The 11,647-nt window shown below is 43.2% G+C and overlaps 1 protein-coding gene across 1 annotated transcript; it reads right to left on the bottom strand.

Annotated features, from left to right (window-relative positions):
* Positions 1 to 1,258: 1,258 nt before the first annotated feature.
* LOC125522690 (F-box protein At5g07610-like) lies at positions 1,259 to 3,064 on the bottom strand. The gene is made up of 2 exons (XM_048687729.1): positions 2,908 to 3,064; positions 1,259 to 2,793 (listed from the first exon to the last, which is right to left on the bottom strand). The coding sequence occupies exon 2, from the start codon at positions 2,755 to 2,757 to the stop codon at positions 1,561 to 1,563; it is 1,197 nt and encodes a 398-aa protein (XP_048543686.1). The 5' UTR covers positions 2,758 to 2,793; positions 2,908 to 3,064; the 3' UTR covers positions 1,259 to 1,560.
* Between the last annotated feature and the right edge of the window lie 8,583 nt (positions 3,065 to 11,647).

The raw sequence follows: 11,647 nt of genomic DNA, 5'->3' as shown, positions 1-11,647 counted from the left end.
ACATCGCATATATAGCAAAGCTTCAGAAAGATGTATGACATTCGGTCAGCAAATCAGGACTTCAAAATCATCAGCAGAAAGACCCATGACACATTGCAAAAGCATCAGCATTCAGTCAGCAATCGGGGTTGTGGAAAACAATATGAAAACGTAGCTTAATATACAAGATGATAAGTCGGAGCATTGTTTCGATCTGCCAAGCCTTCATACTTCTTGCATCCCCCAGAGCACACTTAGCCAGCTCGGCCAGGAGGGCAAATATGAAATGAAGAGTTCAGGAGGGCAAATAGTTTAGGCATGCCAGGAACAGCCGAACAGTGTTGGTGGTCATGGCTGTACTAGTAGTAGCAGCAGCAGGCTAATAGCGGTACACCAGAAAACGATGGTAATCATCTGGTAGCTAGATCAGAACGGCCCAATGGGAAAGCCAAAATATTAAAGTACACCAGCAAAATACATCAATCTGAGTTCTGAGAGAGTTGCCATTTTTTCTGACAAAAGGTAATATATCTACTTGAATCCATTCACTTGATACCTAGGCAACATCGAAAGAAGGGTGCAGAAATAATCAATTGATAACTAAAGTTGCATTTTCACTAACTTGCACAACTTCTGACAAAATGAGGTCCGAAAATTATAAGCTAAGAAGGCTGACAAGTTAAGGTGTAAATGCATGGACTGTACTTTGGTCGGTAGCTGAAACAAGCAGAAATAATATTGTATTCATTCTCTTACTGTGAAATAAGATTGCAAACAAAGTTGCTACGCATTGGAGAGAATCAAGCTGAAGTTTCATCGAAAGCGGATGAAACTTCACACTACATATGTTTTAGACAAAAGGCAGGGTGGAACAACTTTTGAGTTCAATTTAGAAACAAGAGCACCCATATCAACTGTCAAAGTTCTAGCACAGTAAATGCCCTGTCCTGGCATCTGCCAAAATCCTATTTTCATACATGAAGCACAAGCTTATATGATACAGACCTTTGCCTTATCACCTGAAGTATTAAAATTGGACCAAACGCGCAGACACCAAGCAGAAAATCTTCCCATCAAAGCTTGCACCTTTATTTCATTTTTTTGGCCTTAATGCAATACCTCTGTGGTTAACAGATCCAAAGCTCTACTGAATTCAGAAAATATAAGTAAAAAGAGCCTGCTCAAAGGCAGTGCTTTAGCAAAATACTGGATGAATAAGGTTGAGTAGACATCACACCAGTAACTGCTCTGATTGAACCTTTTAGTAAACTACCAGAGGTTCACAATCTGCACTAGCATTTAGGATAATCATAATAACTGATTGTTATGGACAAGAAGGCTGGTTACAAACAAGAACAATAGCCAGTGCTAGGCAAACAAGAACAAGAGTAACAGTGTTCTTTGGAGTTAACACTATGCTTAATCTGTAGGTTTACCAGGCATTGCTCTGAACTGAAAACCAAGCAAGAGGAGTGTAAGCACCAGCAAATTGAGCGGCATGACTGAAGTAGATTCAGAGATACGCACAAATAATTCAGCTGATAGAAAAGCCAATTCTTGGAGGAAGCATTGAAGGTAAAGCTACCGCCCATTTGCATCTGCTAATGACTCTGAGAACAGAGGAACATAGGGTAGAAATCGTTGTGTACTATTTTTCTCAAGATCAAGGATGCATCCAACTTTCTGATGCTGCATATCATACGCTACCAACGTATGACCTCCACATGGAACCGAGAAAATGGTGTCGCAATCTGGATGGATCCCTATCACCCTGTAATTCTTCATAGTCATGCCCGTAAACTTATCGATGCTGGCTGTACGTTTCAGGACCAATTCCTTCCTATCACAATCCTTGAGGCACCAGAGTTTTATCTCAGAAACATGGATGTTGTTGTTATCATTGTCGGAAGCTAGAGCATAGTGTAAGCACCCCTGGGACGATCCAATCATAGCTAATCTCCGGGCATACGGCACACTGATGGTCTTCCACACTTTCCCAGCCATGTCCACTGCCAGCAGCACATGGTCGTTGTTGGTGCTCGGAAGGAAGCCCATCAGGTAGAGCACGCCGCCAGCAAAGATACATCTAGTGGTATACGACAGTGTAACTTCCTCAGCCATCACCCTGTCCCTATGACTCCAGGCTCCTGTCCGCGACGAGTAGATGCTCACTCCTGTCACGCTCGATGAGTCTGCCTCCTCGAAACGAAGAACATGGAAATGGGATGAGACCGCCGGATCAAAAGCCAGACCTGCGACACGGCTACGCCCTTTCGCCGGCTCTTGCGGTTGAGGTTGAGGGGGCAGCTCCACCCAGCTCCCAGTGGCAGGATTGCACACGACAAAACGGCAATCATCCTCTGTCCAATCCCAAGGGGCCAAATTCTTGGTGCAGCCGCGGTAGAGAAGGAGGCCATTGCAGGCGTCTACCTGCTCCATGTGCTTGTACTTGTTTGGCTGCAGGCAAGGGTCGAACAGGGCTGCGCCGCCGGCGACGCTGGCGAAGTGGTGGTGGTGTCCGCTGAGGAAGGACATGTACAGGAAGCCGGCGAGGACCTGGGGGAGCTTCTTGCGGTTGGCGGGGTCGGTGATGAGGTCGCGCCAGGGCACGGAGACGCACTTGAAGCGGTGGAGGGATCTGGCCGGGAGGCGGGAGAGGATCTCCAGGATGATGTCGTCGGTGAACACGCCGGCCGCATCCGACGTCTCCCCAGGATGGCTGTCCAACCTCGGCTTGGTGTTCCTCTCCAAGAGCTCCCCTTTCTCCGCCTCCTCCATGGAGCGGAAGCGGAAGGGCCTAGGCAGGGGGCAGATCTGCAAATGGGGAGAGATGGAATCACGGATCAGGTCGAGGAAAATCTCCAGTCCCAGGTGGTAGCCGGTGGTGGTGACCTCCTCCTCGCCGTGGTGAGTCGGGAAAGGTAGTACCTTGGATCGGTTTAGGGCGGCGAGGGGCGGCGGTGATGCAGCCGGCGGCGAGGGGCTTCTCCGAGCGCAGAGGAAGACGAATGTGGACGCTGATGCTTTTCTTGTCCAGAGGACAGAGTCGTAGTAGTAAAACTCTTTTTGTTAGAAGAGTAGTAAAACTCTCTTCTTTTTTGAGAAATGTAGTAAAACTCTCTTAAGCACCTCCAACCGGACTGGGCCTTTTTCTCCCTTGACTCACTATATATTTTTTAACCTTCAAAGTTATGCAAAGGCATGCAAGGAGCTAGAACTACATCCGAAAATAAAATTCGTCGAAACTAATCTATCTACGGGATAAAAAAAACTAATCTATCTAGTCCTTGTCTGAGGGGATCGGGGTCACCCACTCGTCGAAACCACCAGCATCATGGTCATTGGCGGCATGAGGCATCTCGTCGTCATCGTCCTCGTTTGCAAAGATCTCCTACGATTCTCTGTCACGAATGAAGATCCTGTGGCAATTCGTCGACACCACCCGCTCATTCTCGATGAACACAAGGATGGCACGGTTTTGGCAATAAGGGAAGGGCCGACGTAGAGCTCCACAAGGGCGGCAGCGTCCGCGCGCTCCGTCTCGAGCCGCACCTCCCCCTTGAGGTGCTCCTCCATCATCAAGATACGGAAGTGCTCATGCGCGTTCTCCGTCAACAGGTAGGGGTGATGTTGGCCCACCGATAGCGTCATCCGCCATCTCGAACCTGGGGCCTACAGGTTCGGCCACCAAGGCCACCTTCTTCGAGCCTTCCCTCTCCTTGTTGAAGCCTTCTCTAGAGGTTTTGAACCTTCCCTGCACCGGTTTTTTGTGTTTCTTCTTCTTATTGTTATTTTCCTTTTTTCTTTTCTTTTCTGATTTCGCCTTTTATTTTCTTTTTTCACATTCACAAACATTTTTCTAATTCATAAACTTTGGTTTCCAAATCATTAACATTTTTTCAGTTCATCCACTTTCATGAAAATCACGAACAATTTCCAAATTCATGCACATTTATAAAAACTTGTGAAAATTTTCGAATTTGATAATAATTTCTAAATTTTAGAAAAATTTAAACTCACAAAAATATTTCTCAAATTGTGATTTTGTTTCAAACTCGTGAACATCAAAATCATGATATTTTAAAAATATCTGTGAATATTTTCATGGAATTCGTCAACAATTTTTTTATATTCATGAACAAGTATTAACACATTCAAACGTAGTTTGATGTTAGTGAAAAAAAATTGAACTCGCGAACGATTTTTAACTTCCTGGATGTTTTTAGATTTGTGAAGAATTTCTGAAAATCATGAACATTTTCCGGATCCATGAGCATATTTTTCAAAATCGTGAACATTTTTTGAAATTTGTGGACCATTTTTTGAAATTCATAAAAAAATTAAACTCATGGAATTTTTTAATCTACGATTTTTTTGAATATTTAAATATTTTCTGAAATTGATGAACTTTTATTGAATTAGTGACATTTTCTTTAAAAACGCAAACATTTGTTTCAAATTCGGGAACTTTTATGAATACAAGATGTTTTTTCAGAAATAAAAATATTTTTTGAATTTGAGAACATTTTTTGAACTCGTGAACAGTTTTTTAATCTGAGAGCATTTTCTAATTGTTGAAGATATTTGAAATTCGATTATTTTAAATCCTGAACAATATGAAGCAAAAATATATAAAAATAAAATAAAACGAAAGGAAAAACAGGGCACATGGGCCGGTCCAATCATGCACGGGAGGAGGCAGGCGTCGCATGCTCAGGTTGCTAATAGGACGAGTCCTTTTTTTTCTTTTTGAAATTTTGCGTCGTGAAGCTTTATTACAATATCAACAGAGTTACATCATAGATTACATACGACAGGAGAAAATGGAGTGGACGACCATGCTAACCAAATTCAGCATGAGACTCATAAGAATATTTTGCCAAATGATGTGCCACTTGATTTGCTTCTCTCAAGCAGTGATGAAACAAAATACCACTAATCATATGTGCTCCAGTAAAACTCCTTTTTAATCTAGAGAACTTTATTCTAAAAACGAAAGGATAGAAACTAGCCCAAAGACCGCCGCCTTTTTCCCACCTCCGGGGCTCAGTGCCGTGGCAGTGGCGTATCCCCGCTAGTCCCGGCTCGCTTCTTCTATGAAGGTCACGGGCGCCATAACCACCATCACCGCCACGCCGCGCATGTGCAGGCCGCTCCCTACATCATCGGTGGAAGATTCCACAGGAAATGTCCACTCAGTCGGGATCTCCTCAACTTGCTACGACGCAGCTCAACTTCTCCACGAGCACGCCAGTCTTTGCAGGCTCCTGCAGCTTTTTATCATCTTCTGCCACTACTGGTTCATGTGCTCGAGATTTTTCTATCTAAATTTTATCGCTAGTTAAGCAGCTAACCTTGCATTGGAATTCCAACAGACTGGAGATTCAGCGAGGCGACCACCCCCTTACAAGCATACCCCACTGTTCAATTTAAATATGAGCGTGAATTGGTATGGTAGCCGCATGAATTTTGACATGGTTAATTTCTTGCTTATCATCCATACAGCTTCTCATTTGCATACTAAACAGCTCGTTTATGGGTATCTGCTCTTCCCATCAGATCGGTCTTTTTAGGATAGTTGGTTGATAGGAATATCTAACATGGTATCAGACCTGAGGTCTAGGGTTCAAGTTTCAGTCTCTGCATTTTCTCCAATCATGTATCCATGCCCACGTCGGACGTAGGGGTGGTGGTGATCATTCCATGTCAACGTCGGATGTGAAGGGGGTGTTAAGTATAGTATATCTCCTCTTTCTACCAGACAGGTCTTTTTGGAATAGTTCGTTGATAGGAATATCTAACAACTACTACTTCAAAATTGTGTCCTGAGAGTACTGCAAACTGCTTCGAGAATGGATTAGTCCAAAGAAGATATTGGCACGCTTGGGGCGGCGCATTGACGAGGTGTGAGAAGCCGGTGTGCGGGAATTGCGCTAGGTTGGCGTGAGTGGTCTGCAAGGAGGCCAAATGGGTGAAACGGAGGGGAAATTGTGTCTAGAGTGTGTGGTGGTGCGGCAGTGGCTGGCAGACTGGGTGTCGACAGCTGCCGGTCAGCTTGACCCATTTTTGGCGACCGACACGTAGGTTCGGACAAATTAGTAAGTTACAAACTAGCAGCAAGCTGATATTTTTCAAACCCTTTTTTCAGTGGTGGAACTAAAAAATACACCAAGGGAGCCCGCACATTGAAATAACTCCTAAATGTAACAAGGTGTACCGAAACATAGGAATTGAAGATGTTGGCTGTATCACGGCTGTGGAGGAGTGGCTAGCAGGCTGGGCGTCGACAGTGAGGCCCAGAACTGCTCATTTGAAGCAGGCGTTGGAGGAACTACAAACTGAAAAGCTTCAGGTACCGTCAGAAGCTTCGCACAGTTTCGACAAAATGCCACATAGATTCTGATAGGTAGGTAAGCTACAAACTGTCACCAAGTTATTATTTCTCAAACCCTTCATTTCTTCAAGAATAATGGCAAGTCAGATATACACAAGGGGGCCAAACATCGAGCACAACAAATTAAATGATGATAAACTAACAATGTTTAGTTGAATCGCACACAATGTTTCATCGCAGTTGAATTTATAAATAGTTGCATCCGTCGAGAATACTATTACAATCTCTTTCTTGATGTAGCTTAACAAGCATTCTCTTAAAAATATGCCTTCCATTTTATTTCGAAGTCTTGTTTTGGTATATTAGAAGTATATAGCAGGTTAACAAGAGAAAAAGCGACATGCTAAGGAATCATAAAAACAACATCTGACCATTGGTTTGGTAGGTCTTGTTTAAATGGTTAAAATGAACTGATACATGTATATAATCATTCGGCTAGAAAAACAAGATGGAATGCAACATACAACTTCACAAGCACATCATAGTGAACACTCAACACTCGCAATACAATAGTACACCACAATACGCACCTCCCCGTCACGAAACTGTCCCACATGAAGAACAAACCGGCGTCTAGTAGCTCCATCTCCCGTTGAAGGCCAAACAAATGTAGGCTTATTCATCTATCGTGGTGAAGTTCCACGACTTTATCTGGTTCAGTTGGGTGAAGTTACCAGTGGAACCTGCAAATACCAGATATATCTTGTCCTGCAGAAGCTGTGAGAGATCAATGTAGATATCTCCTTACTATGGCAAATGTTCCCATGTATTCTAGACCAAGATTATGTATGATGAGCAGTGTCCGTCTGGGATTCAATCCTCTTCTGACAATGGCAAATGTTCAGACTGAAAAAGGAATGGCCGGCTATCTATGAGTATAAAGCTGTTACATGCATCTGACCAAGAGTGGTTGTTGCAGATGTTGGCCACTTGTTACAAACTGCCTTGATCCAACACAGATCGTAAAGCAAAGTTTCAGCCTTTGAGAACCCCATCAATCCCATTCGACTGGGTAACGACTAGGGATAAAAGTGGAGTGGAAACTTTCTGTTTTTCCAGAGGAAAATGGAAACGGAGAGGAAATATGGAAACAGAAACGAAAATTTGCAAAACGGAAGTGAAAATGGAAATTTTTATATGGAAACAGTAACAAAAATGGAACAGAGTTTTCCGGTTGAATAGGCAGGGAAACAGAACTTTCCGTTTCGGTGAATATGGAATTTCCATTTTGACTATAGACTTATGGCTGCTTTGTAGCCCAACCATTAAACAATACAGAATGACACAACGAGTAGAATAGATCATTTGCGGCCCAACTTATACTACCAGACATGTACTCAGTTTGACCCTATAATCAATTGTCCGGTATACTAACCTAAGTAGCTAACATGATGATATTATTTTGTAGCCATGTTAAGAATTCATTAAATTTGTTTTCTTTTGTGTGTATTTCTCTATGATTTAAGGGGTTTTTAAGTTCCGGTCAACGCCCACTTCTGTTTCCGTGTCCACTTTGTATTCGCTTCGTGTCTGTTTCCGGTAGTGTTTGTTTCCGTATACATTTCCGGGGTTTCTGCATTCATTTCCATTTTTGCAAAATTATATGAAAACAAATGTGGTAGCACTCAGTTCCATCTGTTTCCGCTCCGTTTTCATCCATAGTAACGACGCAGTTGCTAACAGGTCCTCCAAGCAACCAACAACACACGTCGTGATCCCCAAAACACTCTGGTTATCTCTGTCAATGATAATAACTCTGGTGTATTTGACTTGTTCACCTGTGTGCTGACCCAATCAGATAACTATGGTGTACAATAAGTGGAGACGAATAGTCAATCCCTATATATATATATATATATATATATATATATATATATATGATTATTATGTCTTTGCCACCCGTGGACATTGCCACCCCTCTGTCTTCCGTCTGATCTGGCTTCCGTAGATTAATCATAGAATCTTAAAATGGGTGATGAAGGGGGAGATGATGCAATGTCAATAGTTTTCTCACATTCTTCGAAATTCTTAGTGCGCACAGAGCCAAATCATTCCTACCTAATACATTTGTTCAACTATTAGCAGCTATCATCATTAAACATGTGGTTGGACAATTGAAAGTAGGAGAGCCTCAAGATATCACGTTTGTTTTACGCTATTTTAAAATGGGCCATAATCCATGGTAATTGATAAAATTTCCCTAATCATCTACCTTTAGTCATTGAAGGGAGGAAAAGACAGAACCACCCTCACTTAAATCCCCAAAGGTTTGACTCGTGATGTGCCTGTCTAGACGCTCCAAAATGTGTCTTGTGCTAGCCTTCTCCTTCAATCGTTGCAGACATCAAATCAGCTTCCCCCATATACCTGTCCTCCTCCATGCACCCTCTTTCGCCACTTCCTCCTCATCCTTTGGCGTAGGATCCTATGTGTTCACTTCTTTCTTGAGGCATCAAATGAAGTATATCATTGGAAAAACATTACAAGATGTTTAGCAAATAGTGTTTGTTCATAATTGGTTCAGCAACAGTATATGAGACATGTGGGGTAACTACCACTAGGTGGTAGGATGTATTTTCCCTCTATATATATATATATATATATATATATATATATATATATATCTCTGCCTGCTTCAACTGTTTTGTTAGTAACCCAAGTTGAATGGAAAAGGGGGATGTTCTTACTCACCAATCACCACATCTATTTATTTTTGACTTTAGGCCATATTTAAACTGAACCCAGCCGTGGTCGAGAGATCAGAGCAACATACAAAGAGAGGGATGAACTTTTAAAATATGCAGGCAAATCCAGAAAATAGATTCTACACTAATCATTTCCTTTTTCCGTTTGTTGTTGCCAAAATATTACTACCCTTTCTCCCCACTATTTGTAATTAATTCTAAATAAAGAGCTTTACTAACATCTACTCTATATTCTACACTCTCTTACACTGGACTGCGGACAATTCATCTGTTGTAACATGTCAATTCTTTTCTCTACAAGGGAACTTCAGAAATTTCGAAAGGAGCTTCTGCTACAATGAGGTGCCTTCTCCACTGAAGTGGAGACGCCTTCACCAAATGGATCCCTGTGTTCAAAAAGCTTGTGTAATTGTCGTGCACTGGACTGCGGATCTACTCTGTATTCTACACTCTCGTGCACTGGACTGCCGATAATTCATGTGTTGTAACATGTCAATTCTTTTCCCTACAAGGGAACTCCAGAAATTCCGAAAGGAGCTTCTACTACAAGGAGGTGCCTTCCCACGAGGTAGGAGACGCCTCAGCCAAATGGATGCTGGGTCAAAAGCTTGTCACACTGCAAACTTCTTCATCCAAGATGGAACCTTGTCCCTGAAGCAGAGAAAGCCAGCGCTAAAACAAAGCATCCAACGAGCAATGAACCAAGCAACAATGGTTCAGGCAAGGGAGGCCAGCCCAAAGATTAGTGGTGGGTTCACCAGCCATCGAGTCAGCTATTTGGACCAAATAATCCTTCAAATGGAGTCACTGGCTTGGGGAACTGAAGAAAGGCTCTGCTCTCATCTCTGTTCAACATCTCACCTACCCCTCTTCACCAAATTATACCCCAAAACCAGAATGCTGAGATAAAATCAATCACCTACCCTCTTCATCAAAGAGATGCAGTCATTAGAGCATGCATGTATCTTCTGGACCTCCAATCCTAGAGGACATAGAACCTTCTTTGCTCCATATGTATTGTCGGGCAATTCGTTATCCTTTGAAAGCTTCTTCTTCAATATGCTCAGTAGCTTCTCAAACTCGTTGTCAGATACACCATTGTCTGCCTTCCATTGCAGCAATTCCAGTGTGGTACCGAGCTTTGCATTGCCATCTTCGCAATTTGGGTACAACCCTTTTTTATGATCATCTAACATGCGATCGAACTTCAACTTCTCCCTTTCACTTTGGCATTGTCTCTTTGCATCAACAATCACCCAGCAAAGATCATCATCGGGCACATCGTCTGGTTCCTCTTGATCTTCAGCTTCCCCCGTTGCAGCATCACCGTATTCAGGGGGCGGATAGTTGTCATCATCCTCTTTTTCTTCGTTGTCTTAAATCATAACCCCCTTTCACCGTGCTTGGTCCAAACATTATAGTGTGGCATGAAATCCTTCTCAAGCAGGTGGATGTGAAGGGTTTTCGAGTCGGAGTAAGACTTTGTATTCCCACAGATAGGGCATGGACAACACATAAAACCATTCTGCTTGTTTGCCTCAGCCACTTCGAGAAACTTATGCACGCCCTTAATGTACTCGGAGGTGCGTCTGTCACCATACATCCATTGCCGGTTTATCTGCATGCATTATATATAATTAAGTGTGTTAAAAACCACTACAGAACAACGACGAAGGCCGACGGGGGCGGATACCAAAACCATCGCACTATATAATAACAAACAATAATAAAAGTAAGAAAACTATACAAATATCTATTCAAATCATACAAGTAAGAATTTTTTTTTTAGAAAGAAGATAAGAACAAGAGGCTCACCACGGTGGTGCCGGTGACGAGATCATCACAGGCGATCGACGGCGGTGAGGACGGGGACAGGACAGGACGGACCGCCAAACCTAGACAAATCTTCAGGAAAATGGATTTTGGACAAGGAGTTTGGAGAGGACATCTCATGTGCATAGGAGGTGAGCTAGAGAAACACACATCTCTCCCACGGCCGGCCCAAAAAATATAGCAGTGGCTCTGTTCGCGGGCAAGGTATATATAGGCTTCTCTTTAGTTCCGGTTATGCGGGCAGGGTATATATAGGCTTTTCTTTAGTCCCGGTTGGTGGTTATAATCGGGACAAAAGACTGATCTTTGGTCCCGGTTCAAGCCATCAACTGGGACTAAAAGTGCTGGGCCAGGAACGAGGCCCATTGGTCCCAATTCGTGTCTGGAACCGGGACCAAAAGTGTCAGACGAACCGGGACCAATGGGCCCTGAGGCCCGGCCGACGCCCTGGCCTCATGAACCAGGACTGGTGCCCCCTTTAGTCCCGGTTCGTGAGTGAACCGGGATTAATGCCCTTATCCAGGCCTCAACCAAAGCCCTGTTTTCTACTAATGTCCTAAAAGGGCATCAACGTTAAAAACGATCGGGATTACATATGATAGGGTACAAACCTCAGGGATTCGGAAGTGAGGGTTCATTTCTGACAAGCTCAATAACCTCAAGGTTTAAATCAGACTTCACTCCCTGAAAAGAGGTCTCCATCTGCTTGCATGCCTTGTTGCTGCCTGCGAACAGT

The sequence above is a fragment of the Triticum urartu genome, chromosome 7, assembly GCF_003073215.2.
Source record: "Triticum urartu cultivar G1812 chromosome 7, Tu2.1, whole genome shotgun sequence".
NCBI lineage: Eukaryota > Viridiplantae > Streptophyta > Magnoliopsida > Poales > Poaceae > Triticum > Triticum urartu.
This window is presented reverse-complemented; position numbering and strand designations above follow the sequence as displayed.